The sequence below is a fragment of the Cherax quadricarinatus genome, chromosome 19 (assembly GCF_038502225.1).
Source record: "Cherax quadricarinatus isolate ZL_2023a chromosome 19, ASM3850222v1, whole genome shotgun sequence".
In the NCBI taxonomy this organism is placed as follows: domain Eukaryota; kingdom Metazoa; phylum Arthropoda; class Malacostraca; order Decapoda; family Parastacidae; genus Cherax; species Cherax quadricarinatus.
The window spans coordinates 42242449-42259507 of NC_091310.1; the positions used below are offsets into that span (position 1 = coordinate 42242449).

The following is a 17059-nucleotide window of genomic DNA, read 5'->3' on the forward strand; positions in this document are numbered from 1 at the left end:
AGTATTTAGATAAAGGTAGGGAAGTTTTATTGCATTTATGGATTTAGAAAAGGCATATGATAGAGTGGATAGAGGAGCAATGTGGCAGATGTTGCAGGTATATGGAATAGGTTGTAAGTTACTAAATGCTGTTAAGAGTTTTTATGAGGATAGTGAGGCTCAGGTTAGGGTGTGTAGAAGAAAGGGAGACTACTTCCTGGTAAAAGTAGGTCTTAGACAGGGATGTGTAATGTCTCCATGGTTGCTTAATATATTTATAGATGGGGTTGTAAAAGAAGTAAATGCTAGGGTGTTCGGGAGAGGGGTGGGATTAAATTATGGGGAATCAAATTCAAAATGGAAATTGACACAGTTACTTTTTGCTGATGATACTGTGCTTATGGGAGATTCTAAAGAAAAATTACAAAGGTTAGTGGATGAGTTTGGGAGTGTGTGTAAAGGTAGAAAGTTGAAAGTGAACATAGAAAAGAGTAAGGTGATGAGGGCATCAAATGATTTAGACAAAGAAAAATTGGATATCAAATTGGGGAGGAGGAGTATGGAAGAAGTAAATGTTTTCAGATACAGGTCTCCCTCAACATTCGCGAGGGTTAGGGGATCAAGAGCCTTGCGAATGTTGAAAAACCGTGAATGTTTGGTGCCCCAATATATTGTAGGGAAATATATTACAATACTGCTTCCTTAACTTGTTGAGCCATGAATAATCATAAAATACATGAAAACGTCGTAAATTGTACTAAATATATACATGTTATGCTTTAATAATGTATGTTATTTAATAACATGTATGTTAACAACATGTACGTTATTAAATAACACAGACTCCACCACTGCCTCCACCACTGCGAGTCCCTACTACCCTCCCTCCGGCCCCCGCAACTGGCAGCCAGCCCTACCACCACTCAGTGTGGTGAGTGTTTTGTTTGTTCATTATTTGCTATTAAACTACAGAATAAATAATGTAAACTCATCCATGACTGCATATTGGAATGGCTATTAGGAAAGGTATTAGACGGTGACATCATGTGTTTACTCTTGAACACTGCAAAGAATCGAACATTTCTGCTATTGCTAATAATAACAATAATAATAATAATAATAATAATAATAATAATAATAATAATAATAATAATAATAATAATAATAATAATAATAATAATAATAATAATAATAATAAACACGATATAATTGAAGAAGGAAATTGTACAAAAATACGAGGGAGTGGTTGACACATCGTCAGTGTGACTTTGTTTATGCTGGAGTAAACATTAGTCTCCCTGCTCTTCCAAACATTTCACAATAATTCAGCGGTTGAGGCAGTGGTATTTAATAACATATATGTTATAAATAATAATAGTACATGTTATTATTAATAACATGTATTATTATTAACATGTATGTATTTAATAAATACCATTGCCTCAATCACTGCCTCTACCACTCCAGTCACACTCAATCTACAAGCACCAAACACAATGAATTATTGTGAAATGTTTGGAAGAGCAGGGAGACTAATGTTCACTCCAGCATAAACAAAGTCATACTGACGATGTGTCAACCACTCCCTCGTATTTTTGTACAATTTACTTCAATTATATATTTATTATTATTATTATTATTACTACTACTACTACTACTATTGTTATTATTAGCTGTAGCAGAAATGTTTAATTCTTTGCAGTGTTAAAGAGTAAACACATGATGTCACCGTCTAATACCTGTTCGAATAGCCATTCCAATATGCAGTCATGAATGGGTTTACATTATTTATACTGTAGTTTAATAGCAAATAATTAATAAACAAAACACTCACCACACTGAGTGGTGGGAGGGCTGGCTGCCAGTTGCTGGGGTCGGAGGGAGGGTAGTAGGGACTCGCAGGTGGCGGGAAACTTAAATATGATTTGGCGGCTGGGAATTTGGTGGCTGGGAATTTGGCGGTTGGGAATTTACGAATGTGTGAAGCCCGTGAAAGTTGAAAACGTGAATGTTGAGGGAGACCTGTACTTGGGAGTTGACGTGTCGGTGGATGGATTTATGAAGGATGAGGTTAATCATAGAATTGATGAGGGAAAAAAGGTGAGTGCTGCGTTGAGGTATATGTGGAGTCAAAACACGTTATCTATAGAGGCAAAGAAGGGAATGTATGAAAGTATAGTAGTACCAACACTCTTATATGGATGTGAAGCTTGAGTGGTAAATGCAGCAGCGAGGAGACAGTTGGAGGCAGTGGAGATGTCCTGTCTAAGGGCAATGTGTGGTGTAAATATTATGCAGAAAATTCGGAGTGTGGAAATTAGGAAAAGGTGTGGAGTTAATAAAAGCATTAGCCAGAGGGCAGAAGAGGGGTTGTTGAGGTGGTTTGGTCATTTAGAGAGAATGGATCAAAGTAGAATGACATGGAAAGCATATAAATCTATAGGGGAAGGAAGGCGGGGTAGGGGTCGTCCTCGAAAAGGTTGGAGAGAGGGGGTAAAGGAGGTTTTGTGGGCGAGGGGCTTGGACTTCCAGCAAGCGTGCGTGAGCATGTTAGATAGGAGTGAATGGAGACAAATGGTACTTGGGACCTGACGATCTGTTGGAGTATGAGCAGTGAAGGGATTCAGAGAAACCGGTTATTTTCATATAGTTGGACTTGAGTCGTGGAAATGGGAAGTACAATGCCTGCACTTTAAAGGAGGGGTTTGGGATATTGGCAGTTTGGAGGGATATGTTGTGTATCTTTATACGTATATGCTTCTAAACTGTTGTATTCTGAGCACCTTTGCAAAAACAGTGATAATGTGTGAGTGTGGTGAAAGTGTTGAATGATGATGAAAGTATTTTCTTTTTGGGGATTTTCTTTCTTTTTTGGGTCACCCTGCCTCGGTGGGAGATGGCCGACTTGTTTAAAAAAAAAAAAAAACACTATACTCTTGTACATTAACTTCTTTGCCTCCATGGATAACATTTTTTGTCTCTACAGATACTTCAGTTCACCTTTTTTCTTTCATCAATTCTATGGTAGAAAGTTGAAAGTGAACATAGAAAAGAGTAAGGTGATGAGGGTATCAAATGATTTAGATAAAGAAAAATTGGATATCAAATTGGGGAGGAGGAGTATGGAAGAAGTGAATGTTTTCAGATACTTGGGAGTTGACGTGTCGGCGGATGGATTTATGAAGGATGAGGTTAATCATAGAATTGATGAGGGAAAAAAGGTGAGTGGTGCGTTGAGGTATATGTGGAGTCAAAAAACGTTATCTATGGAGGCAAAGAAGGGAATGTATGAAAGTATAGTAGTACCAACACTCTTATATGGATGTGAAGCTTGGGTGGTAAATGCAGCAGCGAGGAGACGGTTGGAGGCAGTGGAGATGTCCTGTCTAAGGGCAATGTGTGGTGTAAATATTATGCAGAAAATTCGGAGTGTGGAAATTAGGAGAAGGTGTGGAGTTAATAAAAGCATTAGTCAGAGGGCAGAAGAGGGGTTGTTGAGGTGGTTTGGTCATCTAGAGAGAATGGATCAAAGTAGAATGACATGGAAAGCATATAAATCTATAGGGGAAGGAAAGAGGGGTAGGGGTCGTCCTCGAAAGGGTTGGAAAGAGGGGGTAAAGGAGGTTTTGTGGGTGAGGGGCTTGGACTTCCAGCAAGCGTGCATGAGCGTGTTAGATAGGAGTAAATGGAGACGAATGATACTTGGGACCTGACGATCTGTTGGAGTGTGAGCAGGGTAATATTTAGTGAAGGGATTCAGGGAAACCGGTTATTTTCATATAGTCGGACTTGAGTCCTGGAAATGGGAAGTACAATGCCTGCACTTTAAAGGAGGGGTTTGGGATATTGGCAGTTTGGAGGGATATGTTGTGTATCTCTATACGTATATGCTTCTAAACTGTTGTATTTCTGAGCACCTCTGCAAAAGCAGTGATAATGTGTGAGTGTGGTGAAAGTGTTGAATGATGATGAAAGTATTTTCTTTTTGGGGATTTTCTTTCTTTTTTTTTTTGGGTCACCCTGCCTCGGTGGGAGACGGCCGACTTGTTGAAAAAAAAAAAAAAAAAAAAAAAAAAAAAAAAAAAAAAAAAAAAAACATCACTTCTTCCATACTCCCTCCCTCCAATGTAATAATATCCAATTTTTCTTTACCTAACTCGTTTGATATCCTCATCACCCTACTCTTATCTATGTTCACTTTCAACTTCTGTCCATGGTTTCCAAATCAATTGACTCGGTGGATTTTGTACCATATTTCCAGTTAGCCGAACTTGAGTCCTGGAGGTGGGATGTACAATGCCTGCACTTTAAACAAGGAGATTGGGATACTGGTTGTTTGGAGAAACATCTGGACTGTTGTATCTGCATGCCTCTGCAAAAACAGTACTCACCTAGTTGAGGTTGCAGGGGTCAAATCCTAGCTCGTGGCCCCGTGATTATGTACGAATAATGGCGAAAGTCTTGAAGAATGATGAAAGTTTTTTCTTTCTTTTTTGGTCACCCTGTCTCAGTGGGAAACAGCTGAGGTGTTAAAAAAAAATATTCCCAAGTCTGTTAAACTGAGGTACGCTCAATTGAGGGTTTACTAATGTACAAAGTTGCCGTACCTGAGCTCCTGTGTATCTATCATATGTAGCATATCTCGGGACCATGAGTCAAACTGATCATTGTGATATTCTTCCAGCTCCTCACAAAATTCTGCAATGCTGCCTTTAAGCTCTTCATAGCCAGTTAGGTCAGTCAGCAAGGCATCTGCTGTTTTTCCTGTAGAAATACAACACTAATACATACTGCAGTAATCTATTTCTCTATCTCTATTCTTTTTTTTCTTTCTATTTTCTCTACTCTCTCAATAAAAAATACATCTTAAAAATGTTCACTGGTCCTTAAAAAGAAAACATACAGTATATAAAAAGCAATGAACTTACAATACTTTAACATGTAATTAATGTGCTTAGTTTAACAATTAATTTAATTACTCTGAAATTTTTTTATAATAAATGTACAGTTTAATAAAATCTCATATTAGTCTTATCACAGTAACCCTAATTAAAACAGTACTTTGTCAGTGGAATTTTCCCAGTGCACATTAGCCATACTGACCACCCATTACCCCGTTAACTGTTCAAATGTAGATCTACATTTTCATGCGTAGCGCTCCGACCTTGATTTTCTCCATGAGAAAGCATGTAAAAAACGTAGATCTATGTTCAGAGCGCTACACGACCACTCTACATATGGACAGTTAACAGGTTAAATATTGCTCTGTTATTTCCATAGTCTAATTTGTTTGTTTTCCTTGTGAATTTCTGTTGTTTGTTTATTATTATCTTTAAGTACTGAGCACTTAAAGATGATGAAAATATCAAGAGGAATGTTTTGTGTATGGCAGTCCAAAACCAAAGATGGGGGAGCTTCCCAGGGAAACAAATCATACAGTTTGTAACTGTATAAAGTAATGCAACACTAGGAGAAATTCACAATTTAATACAATGTTTATATCATAAAGGCATGCAACACAAATTTTTTTTTTTTGCAACTTAATAAGACAAACATGCTACAGTAATCCTATCATAAGTACACAAAAATAGTGATCTTAATTCAAAGTTCCCCATAAAACAAAAATTAATACAAGAGCCAAACATTCATTATTATTACAGAAACTCACCAATATCAAGAATCTTTGCATGAATTGGTTTGACCCAATAGATATTGCTAACCACTTCAGGAACATTCGTCATTCGTCTAGGTCCACTGACAGATGTATTCCCAAAATCAGCACGTGCTGTTCGAATATAACTGCTAAGTTCACTAAGCAACATTTCTCTCTCAGATACAAGCTCTTTTTGGATGCTTTCACGTTTAATTAGTTCTTTGTATCGCTTAAACTCCTGCATGAGCTGATATGCACTTGAATCCATATTTCGGAGCTGTGCTCTTAGTTTACCAGCAATTCGTTGTTCTGCAGGTTTCAAGGAATTTTCAAATTGACGTACTGCTGCTTGCCACAGTGGTTCAGTGTAGGGGTTGTACTGAACTGGCTTTAAGCCAGAAAATGGCTTGAAAGCCTCTGCAGTTTTGAGCTCCTCCTGTTCACTTAATGATAGAAGTCTTGTGAGTTGCTTATGCAAGGTGCGCAGACTCAATATTTCAGTTAGGCGCTTAGAAACATTCTTGCAGTAATCTGGGGTGAATGGTTTGCCTTCCCACATCTGGTCTGCACCACTTTTCCAAAACATAGAAGTAAGCTTCTGACAAGTGTCAACCCAACGATCACAAACTGTTATGCCTTCTGACAGACTTTTTTCTATTTGATTGTACTGTCCTCCCCACAGATCTTCTTCTCCCAGTTTGCTCTGAGGGAATAACAATAATATCAGCAAATTTGTTTATCAAATATTAAATCAATTAAGATTAACTACAGGGAAAAGACACCAGAATTAATATTTGAAGTAATACAGCCAAGCAATCTTGAATAATATTTAAAACAGAGAATAACTACTCTATTTTTTTAATCAGGTCTGTTACATTCAAACTTAAGCCAATACCTAACCTCCTCTTCATTGCTAATATATATATAGATATATATATGTATATTTTTTTTTTTTTTTTTTTCAACAAGTCGGCCGTCTCCCACCGAGGCAGGGTGACCCAAAAAAGAAAGAAAATCCCCAAAAAGAAAATACTTTCATCATCATTCAACACTTTCACCACACTCGCACATTATCACTGTTTTTGCAGAGGTGCTCAGAATACAACAGTCTAGAAGCATACACATATAAAGATACACAACATATCCCTCCAAACTGCCAATATCCCAAACCCCTCCTTTAAAGTGCAGGCATTGTACTTCCCATTTCCAGGACTCAAGTCCGACTATATGAAAATAACCGGTTTCCCTGAATCCCTTCACTAAATATTACCCTGCTCACACTCCAACAGATCGTCAGGTCCCAAGTACCATTCGTCTCCATTCACTCCTATCTAACACGCTCAAAACAACAGTGCCCTCTACCTTAATGGAAAAGCACTTGGATCTCAACTGAATGGACTCTGGTTAAATTCCCTGGTAACGTAAGACACTGCACATGCAAGTCTCTTTATACCAATTGCCCATGTTTAGCTAGCAGTAAATACATAGCTATCTTCTTATTCTTTTTAGTAATTATTACAGGAAAAGGGGTTACTAGCCCATTGTTCCTGGCATTTTAGATGACTTTTACAACATGCATGGCGTACGGAGGAAAGATTCTCATTCCACCTCCCCATGGATATAAAAGGAAAAGTAATTAGAACAAGAACTAAGATAAAATCAAAGAAAACTCAGATGAGTGTGTATAAATAAATGTGTACATGTATGTTTAGTGTGACCTAAGTGTAAGTAGAAGTAGCAAGACGTACCTGTAATCTTGCATATTTATGAGACAGACAAAAGACACCAGCAATCCTACCATCATGTAAAACAATTACAGGCTTTCATTTTACACTCACTTGGCAGAATGGTAGGGGCAGGAGGAAGGGGGTAAAGGAGGTGTTGTGGACGAGGGGTTTGGACTTCCAGCACGCGTGCATGAGCGTGTTAGATAGGAGTGAATGGAGACAAATGGTATTTGGGACCTGACAAGCTGTTGGAGTGTGAGCAGGGTAATATTTAGTGAAGGGATTCAGGGAAACCGGTTATTTTATATAACCGGACTTGAGTCCTGGAAATGGGAAGTACAATGCCTGCACTCTAAAGGAGGGGTTTGGGATATTGGCAGTTTGGAGGGATATATTGTGTATTTTTATACATATATACTTATATACATATATATACATATACAGTGGACCCCCGCATAACGATGGCATCACATAGCGATTATTTCGCATACCGCTTACTTTAATCGCAAAATTTTTGCCGCGCATACCGATTAAAAACCCGCTCACCGATTTTCGTCCGAGACGCGTCCAATGTGCGCCCTCAGCCAGCCTCACATGTGCCGCCCGTGCCATTGTTTACCAGCCAGCCTCCGCGGTAACATCCAAGCATACACTCGGAATATTTTGTATTATTACAGTGTTTTCGGTGCTGTTTCTGGAAAATAAGTGACCATGGGCCCCAAGAAAGCTTCTAGTGCCAACCGTACACCAATAAGGGTAAGAATTCCCATTGAAATGAAGAAAGAGATCATTGATAAGTATGAAAGTGGAGTGCGTATCGCCGACCTAGTCAAGTTGTACAAGAAACCCCAATCAACCATCGCTACAATTGTGGGCACCAAAAAGACAATCAAGGAAGCTGTTCTTGCCAAAGGTTTAACTGTGTTTTCGAAACAAAGATCGCAAGTGATGGAAGATGTTGAGAGACTCTTATTGGTGTGGATAAATGAAAAACAGCTAGCAGGAGATAGCGTCTCTCAAGCGATCATATGTGAAAAGGCTAGGAAGTTGCATGAGGATTTAATTAAAAAAATGCCTGCAACTAGTGATGATGTGAGTGAATTTAAGGCCAGCAAAGGTTGGTTTGAGAGATTTAAGAAGCGTAGTGGCATCCATAGTGTGATAAGGCATGGTGAGGCTGCCAGTTCGGACCACAAAGCGGCTGAAAAATATGTGCAGGAATTCAAGGAGTACATAGAAACTGAAGGACTGAAACCTGAACAAGTGTTTAATTGTGATGAAACAGGCCTGTTCTGGAAGAAAATGCCAAGCAGGACCTACATTACTCAGGAGGAAAAGGCACTCCCAGGACATAAGCCTATGAAAGACAGGCTTACTCTTCTCATGTGTGCCAATGCTACTGGTGATTGCAAAGTGAAGCCTTTATTAGTGTATCACTCTGAAACTCCCAGAGCGTTCAGGCAAAAGAATGTCCTCAAGGATAATTTGTGTGTGCTGTGGAGGGCAAACAGTAAGGCATGGGTCACTAGGGAATTTTTCTATAACTGGTTACACCATGCATTTGCCCCCAATGTGAAAGATTACCTAACTGAAAAGAAATTAGAACTTAAGTGCCTCCTGGTGTTAGACAATGCCCCTGGTCATCCTACAGACGTGGCAGAGCGACTTTATGGGGACATGAGCTTCATTAAGGTGAAGTTTTTGCCTCCTAATACCACTCCTCTCCTGCAGCCCATGGACCAGCAGGTTATTTCCAACTTCAAGAAACTGTACACAAAAGCTCTGTTTGAAAGGTGCTTTGTAATGACCTCAGAAACTCAACTGACTCTAAGAGAGTTTTGGAGAGATCACTTTAATATCCTCAATTGTGTAAACCTTATAGGTAAGGCTTGGGAGGAAGTGACTAAGAGGACCTTGAACTCTGCTTGGAAGAAACTGTGGCCAGAATGTGTAGACAAAAGGGATTTTGAAGGGTTTGAGGCTAACCCTGAGAGGATTATGCCAGTTGAGGAATCCATTGTGGCATTGGGAAAGTCCTTGGGGTTGGAGGTTAGTGGGGAGGATGTGGAAGAGTTGGTGGAGGAGGACAATGAAGAACTAACCACTGATGAGCTGATAGATCAACTTCAAGAGCAAGAGGCCAGACCTGGGGAAACTGGTTCAGAGGAGGGGAGAGAGAAATTGAAGAAGTTGCCTACTACAAAGATAAAGGAAATCTGTGCAAAGTGGCTTGAAGTGCAAACCTTCATGGATGAAAATCACCCTCACACAGCTATTGCAAGCCGTGTTGGCAACCTGTACACTGACAATGTTGTGAAACACTTTAGGGAAGTGATAAAGGAACGAGAGGTACAGGCCACTATGGACAGATATCTTGTGCGAAAGAAGTCCAGTGACTCTGAAGCTGGCCCTAGTGGCATTAAAAGAAGAAGGGAAGTAACCCCAGAAAAGGACTTGCTACCTCAAGTCCTAATGGAAGGGGATTCCCCTTCTAAACAGTAAGAAGATAATGCTCTCCCCTCCTCCCATCCCATCAATCATCACCAGATCTTCAATAAAAGTAAGTGTCATGTAAGTGTGCATGCCTTTTTCAGTTTGTGTGTATTAAAATTAATATTTCATGTGGTAAAAAAAAATTTTTTTCATACTTTTGGGTGTCTTGCACGGATTAATTTTATTTCCATTATTTCTTATGGGGAAAATTCATTCACATAACGATTATTTCGCATAACAATTACCCCTCTTGCACGGATTAAAATCGTTAACCGGGGGTCCACTGTATATACATTATATACATTTTTTTTTTTTTTTTTTTTCAACAAGTCGGCCGTCTCCCACCGAGGCAGGGTGACCCAAAAAAGAAAGAAAATCCCCAAAAAGAAAATACTTTCATCATCATTCAACACTTTCACCACACTCGCACATTATCACTGTTTTTGCAGAGGTGCTCAGAATACAACAGTCTAGAAGCATACACATATAAAGATACACAACATATCCCTCCAAACTGCCAATATCCCAAACCCCTCCTTTAAAGTGCAGGCATTGTATTTCCCATTTCCAGGACTCAAGTCCGACTATATGAAAATAACCGGTTTCCCTGAATCCCTTCACTAAATATTACCCTGCTCACACTCCAACAGATCGTCAGGTCCCAAGTACCATTCGTCTCCATTCACTCCTATCTAACACGCTCACGCACGCAGAAGTGTTATAAGAAGAGCAGAGTATATGGAGAGTAAAAGAAAGGTAAAGAGAGTGGTGAGACAGTGCAAAAGGAGAGCAGATGATAGAGTGGGAGAGGCACTGTCAAGAAATTTTAATGAAAATAAGAAAAAATTTTGGAGTGAGTTAAATAAGTTAAGAAAGCCTAGGGAAAGTATGGATTTGTCAGTTAAAAACAGAGTAGGGGAGTTAGTAGATGGGGAGATGGAGGTATTAGGTAGATGGCGAGAATATTTTGAGGAACTTTTAAATGTTATGGAAGAAACAGAGGCAGTAATTTCATGCACTGGTCAGGGAGGTATACCATCTTTTAGGAGTGAAGAAGAGCAGAATGTAAGTGTGGGGGAGGTACGTGAGGCATTACGTAAAATGAAAGGGGGTAAAGCAGCTGGAACTGATGGGATCATGACAGAAATGTTAAAAGCAGGGGGGGATATAGTGTTGGAGTGGTTGGTACTTTTGTTTAACCCTTTCAGGGTCCAAGGCCCAAATCTGGAGTCATGCACCAGTGTCCAAGAATTTTCAAAAAAAAAATTTTTTATTTTTTCTTATGAAATCGTAGAGAATCTTTTTGTGAAGGTAATAAAACAAAAAGTACGAAATTTGGTGGAAAATTGACGAAATTATGCTCTCGCGAATTTTGATGTGTCAGCGACATTTACGAATCGGCGATTTTGCCGAATTTGACTCCCATTTTAGGCCAATTACATTATTCCAATCAACCAAATTCTTAGCTATTTCACTAGTATTACTTCTATTCTATCGATTGAGCACAAGAAATCGCCAAGTCAACTGTTTCAACTACAAAATAAAGTGATCGGAAATTATTAATTTGACCAATTTAACACAAAGTTCAAAATATTCCAATTTCAAAATAGGGTCCAGAATAGACAATGTAGGCATTCCTGGCACTAAACTAACGTTTCCTCTGTTCATTAGTTATGTTTTGAGGCTTTACAAATAAATTCCATTTTGATTTTTTATTCACATAATGAATTTTTATTCACACCAAAAAATAGAAGATTTACTGTTATGCAATACTGTAATAATTATATAAATATCATCACCATATTTTTGAATGTATATTAGACCCACCAGCTGACGTGTATTAGACGTGTGAAGTCGTTTGTTTACTCTTGAATATCGGCAAAAATTTAACATTTCCGCTACTTTGAGTTCAGTTTCAAGCCATTTCCAGTGCTAAAACCAATCAAAATCATCTCTATTTCTGTAATATGTCTTCCATTCTATCAAATGAGACCACGAAATCGCAAATACAACTATAAAAAACATACGAAAAAACACTGCAAAGTTGCTGTTTTAATCAAAAAATCATGATTTAAGTTTTTTCTCTCATTATACACAGTGTGCTGCAGGATCTGTTTTATGTGGTGCACACATACCACATAGATGTATTCTCTCATATCTAGGCCCAAATGTACCACTCACAGTTTATCAGAGTGAGCTGAGCTCATGGCGTAGATCTACGGTTTGGACCTTGAACGTAAAGCCGTAGATCTACGGGACGGACCCTGAAAGGGTTAATAAATGTATGAAAGAGGGGAAGGTACCTAGGGATTGGCGGAGAGCATGTATAGTCCCTTTATATAAAGGGAAAGGGGACAAAAGAGACTAAAAATTATAGAGGAATAAGTTTACTGAGTATACCAGGAAAAGTGTACGGTAGGGTTATAATTGAAAGAATTAGAGGTAAGACAGAATGTAGGATTGTGGATGAGCAAGGAGGTTTCAGAGTGGGTAGGGGATGTGTAGATCAAGTGTTTACATTGAAGCATATATGTGAACAGTATTTAGATAAAGGTAGGGAAGTTTTTATTGCATTTATGGATTTAGAAAAGGCATATGATAGAGTGGATAGAGGAGCAATGTGGCAGATGTTGCAAGTATATGGAATAGGTGGTAAGTTATTAAATGCTGTAAAGAGTTTTTATGAGGATAGTGAGGCTCAGGTTAGGGTGTGTAGAAGAGAGGGAGACTACTTCCCGGTAAAAGTAGGTCTTAGACAGGGATGTGTAATGTCACCATGGTTGTTTAATATATTTATAGATGGGGTTGTAAAGGAATTAAATGCTAGGGTGTTCGGGAGAGGGGTGGGATTAAATTTTGGGGAATCAAATTCAAAATGGGAATTGACACAGTTACTTTTTGCTGATGATACTGTGCTTATGGGAGATTCTAAAGAAAAATTGCAAAGGTTAGTGGATGAGTTTGGGAATGTGTGTAAAGGTAGAAAGTTGAAAGTGAACATAGAAAAGAGTAAGGTGATGAGGGTGTCAAATGATTTAGATAAAGAAAAATTGGATATCAAATTGGGGAGGAGGAGTATGGAAGAAGTGAATGTTTTCAGATACTTGGGAGTTGACGTGTCGGCGGATGGATTTATGAAGGATGAGGTTAATCATAGAATTGATGAGGGAAAAAAGGTGAGTGGTGCATTGAGGTATATGTGGAGTCAAAAAATGTTATCTATGGAGGCAAAGAAGGGAATGTATGAAAGTATAGTAGTACCAACACTCTTATATGGGTGTGAAGCTTGGGTGGTAAATGCAGCAGCGAGGAGACGGTTGGAGGCAGTGGAGATGTCCTGTTTAAGGGCCATGTGTGGTGTAAATATTATGCAGAAAATTCGGAGTGTGGAAATTAGGAAAAGGTGTGGAGTTAATAAAAGTATTAGTCAGAGGGCAGAAGAGGGGTTGTTGAGGTGGTTTGGTCATTTAGAGAGAATGGATCAAAGTAGAATGACATGGAAAGCATATAAATCTATAGGGGAAGGAAGGCAGGGTAGGGGTCGTCCTCGAAAGAGTTGGAGAGAGGGGGTAAAGGAGGTTTTGTGGGCAAGGGGCTTGGACTTCCAGCAAGCGTGCGTGAGCGTGTTAGATAGGAGTGAATGGAGACGAATGGTACTTGGGACCTGACGATCTGTTGGAGTGTGAGCAGGGTAATATTTAGTGAAGGGATTCATTGAAACCGGTTATTTTCATATAGTCGGACTTGAGTCCTGGAAATGGGAAATACAATGCCTGCACTTTAAAGGAGGGGTTTGGGATATTGGCAGTTTGGAGGGATATGTTTTGTATCTTTATATGTGTATGCTTCTAAACTGTTGTATTCTGAGCACCTCTGCAAAAACAGTGATAATGTGCGAGTGTGGTGAAAGTGTTGAATGATGATAAAAGCATTTTCTTTTTGGGGATTTTCTTTCTTTTTTTTGGGTCACCCTGCCTCGGTGGGAGACGGCCAACTTGTTGAAAAAAAAAAAAATATGTACTTCTAAACTGTTGTATTCTGGGCACCTCTGCAAAAACAGTGATTATGTGTGAGTGAGGTGAAAGTGTTGAATGATGATAAAAGCATTTTCTTTTTGGGGATTTTCTTTCTTTTTGGGTCACCTTGCCTCGGTGGGAGACGGGAAACTTGTTCAAAAAAAAAAAAAATTCATAGCTGACAGGTTGCCTCCTAGGGGTGGTAGTAGTATACCTTAAATAGAAGTGGTCTTTGAAATGAGCTGAAGAAGGATAATAGCTCTTAGTCTGTACATCAAAATGTGTAAAAGAAAATTTGTGGTATATCTTTACCAAAAACTACTGTGTGACAAAATCCATGGGCTTATGAACAATGTTATTAATTATAGACCTACTATAAGTACCCAGTTATCTACTCATTATTATATTTCTTTTATTACTTTACATTAGTGCTACCCCCTTGGTAGAAAACAGCCAGTGTGCTAAAAAAATTAGTGTTACTATATTTAAGATTGCAGCACAGTTTTGTAGTACTAAAATTTTAATTAAAAAAAAAAAATAGAAACTGTAATATATTCATGTTGATCTATGTTCTGTCAACTATCTTTATTCTTTCAACAAACCGGCCGTATCCCACAGAGGCAGGGTGGCCCAACGAAAGTTTCTCTTTTTAAATTTAGTAATTTATACAGGAGAAGGGGTTACTAGCCCCTTGCTCCTGGCATTTTAGTCGCCTCTTACAACACGCATGGCTTACGGAGGAAGAATTCTCTTCCACTTCCCCATGGAGATAAGAGGAAATAAACAAGAACAAGAACTAGTAAGAAAATAGAAGAAAACCCAGAGAGATGTGTGTGTATATGCTTGTACAAGTAAGTGTAGTGTGACCTAAGTGTAAGTAGAAGTAGCAAGATGTACCTGAAATCTTGCATGTTTATGAGACAGAAAAGACACCAGCAATCCTACCATCATGTAAAACAATTACAGGCTATAAGTGAAGGTATCACCCTATACATGTATATCTGCCAAGAATGAGGACTGCACTCAGTACGAGCATGCAAGTGAAATAAAGAAATAAACAAACATGAAAGATCAAGAGACACAAATAAAGGAAAAACAAAACAGATAAAGACTGGAGCACAGTATTTACTCAAAGGGCAGTGTAAAGAAGGAGAATATACAGCAGACCACCAAGTAATACTGCAGTGAATCTTGCCAAAAACAAATAGAAATATGGGGTTTTCCATGAAACAATTCCAAAGCAGTCAAGCTCAATGTTTTTACTAACCAAGTGTACTAAACATACCTGCACATAAAGTGACAATTGGTTGGCTATGACATCCAAGAGGTGTGACATACGAGTCTGAGGATAGTCAAGCCTCCATAATTCATCCAGGGAATTCTGAGTGTTTTCCAAAACATCTTCTGCATCCCCTAAAGCAACAGCATCCAATCCACTGTGGGATTTAATATTTAGAAAAAGAAAATAAATTAGGAGGTACATTTGTTAATAGTTCTTGGGAACACTGTCACCATAGCTCAATCTCAGACTGGGCCTCTGCAGTTGGAAAGGTAATACAGTATTGTGAAAATAACAAACTATAGGGGTCTCCAAGTAATGAATGAATTACACTTCTGTTGTTCCAACTTTAGAACAGATTTTCTGTAACACAATAACTATTTTCCTATAGAAAACAATGGTACAAGTAATTGTTAACAGTCACACACCTGTAACTGTGTACTAACACAAGTAAAACAAATATTTTTAATGACATTTCTTGTGGACCTTGTTCATAAATGGGAATACTTTTAATTTGGGAATTCATGAGTAGGGAATCTATGTATCAGAAGTAGGCATAACCATACATCACACCTGCATCCCCCAACCTTCCCTACAATACACAGATATGCTCAGAAACAGTAATTCAGTCACATTCAACTGAGGTGGAAAGCAACGTGCTTGCACTCTGAAGGATGGGGAGGGGATGTTGCAGTTTGATGGGTCATCCAAACTGTGAAGTTAACATGTTTCTGGCAAGACAGTAATTGTATGGGTGACAGTGAAACTATTTCCTCTTTTTGGGTCACTTCATTGGAAGATGATGGTGTTAAAAATTAAAGAGTATGATGACTGTACATTAAAGACCTAAGATTTACTTATTATCTTGAATGATCATGGGAAAGAAAGTTAGAGTTCAGTAATACTATTAAAGTGAAAAAGATTAAACATGTTTCTATATCTCACACACATAAAATGGTATTATACCAACAGACAACATTTTACTCTATTATAGGCAATAAATGTTTATTGTACACACTAACCTGAATTCTTTTGCTGTTGGTTCGAGACAATTATAAAAACTCTGTGCCATTTCTTTTTCCTCCCGACTCATGGGATTGTTGGCAGTGTCAGCCCAGTAGTCAGTCTCATCTTTGACTGTCAGGATGCCTGTCACGGGTAAAAACCAAGTATACAGTGCAGGAGATAATCTCCAAAATTACATAAGCCATTTTTCCTATTATAATTATAGACTACATAATTATAATTATGGAGTTAAAAGATAAAGAATCACACATAAAGTGGGAGTTGTCACAGTTGCTCTTTGGTGATGACACTGTGCTCTTGGGAGATTCTGAGGAGAAGTTGCAGAGGTTGGTGGATGAATTTGGTAGGGTATGCAAAAGAAGAAAATTAAAAGTGAATACAGGAAAGAGTAAGGTTATGAGGATAACAAAAAGATTAGGCGATGAAAGATTGGATATCAGATTGAAGGGAGAGAATATGGAGGAGGTGAATGTATTCAGATATTTGGGAGTAGAAGTGTCAGCAGATGGGTCTATGAAAGATGAGGTGAATCATAGAACTGATGAGGGGAAAAGGGTTAGTGGTGCACTTAGGAGTTTGTGGAGACAAAGAACTTTGTCCTTGGAGGCAAAGAGGGGAATGTATGAGAGTATAGTTTTACCAACACTCTTAAATGGGTGTGAAGCATGGGTGATGAATGTTGCAGCAAGGAGAAGGCTGGAGGCAGTGGAGATGTCATGTCTGAGGGCAATGTGTGGTGTGTATATAATGCAGAGAATTTGTAGTTTGGAAGTTAGGAGGAGGTGCAGGATTACCAAAACTGTTGTCCAGAGGGCTGAGGAAGGGTTGTTGAGGTGGTTTGGACATGTAGAGAGAATGGAGCGAAACAGAATGACTTCAAGAGTGT

General features: G+C 38.7%; 1 protein-coding gene across 3 annotated transcripts in view; it reads right to left on the reverse strand.

The window, feature by feature from the left end:
* btv (dynein cytoplasmic heavy chain beethoven) overlaps positions 1 to 17059 on the reverse strand; it is a 289769-nt gene that overhangs the window by 254930 nt on the left and 17780 nt on the right. For all 3 annotated transcript variants that reach the window (XM_070086734.1, XM_070086733.1, XM_070086735.1), the window contains 4 exons: positions 16170 to 16296; positions 15154 to 15304; positions 5648 to 6335; positions 4587 to 4743 (listed from right to left, as the gene is read on the reverse strand). In XM_070086734.1, the coding sequence (XP_069942835.1) occupies positions 4587 to 4743; positions 5648 to 6335; positions 15154 to 15304; positions 16170 to 16296 (1123 nt within the window). The remainder of the gene's footprint in view (positions 1 to 4586; positions 4744 to 5647; positions 6336 to 15153; positions 15305 to 16169; positions 16297 to 17059) is intronic.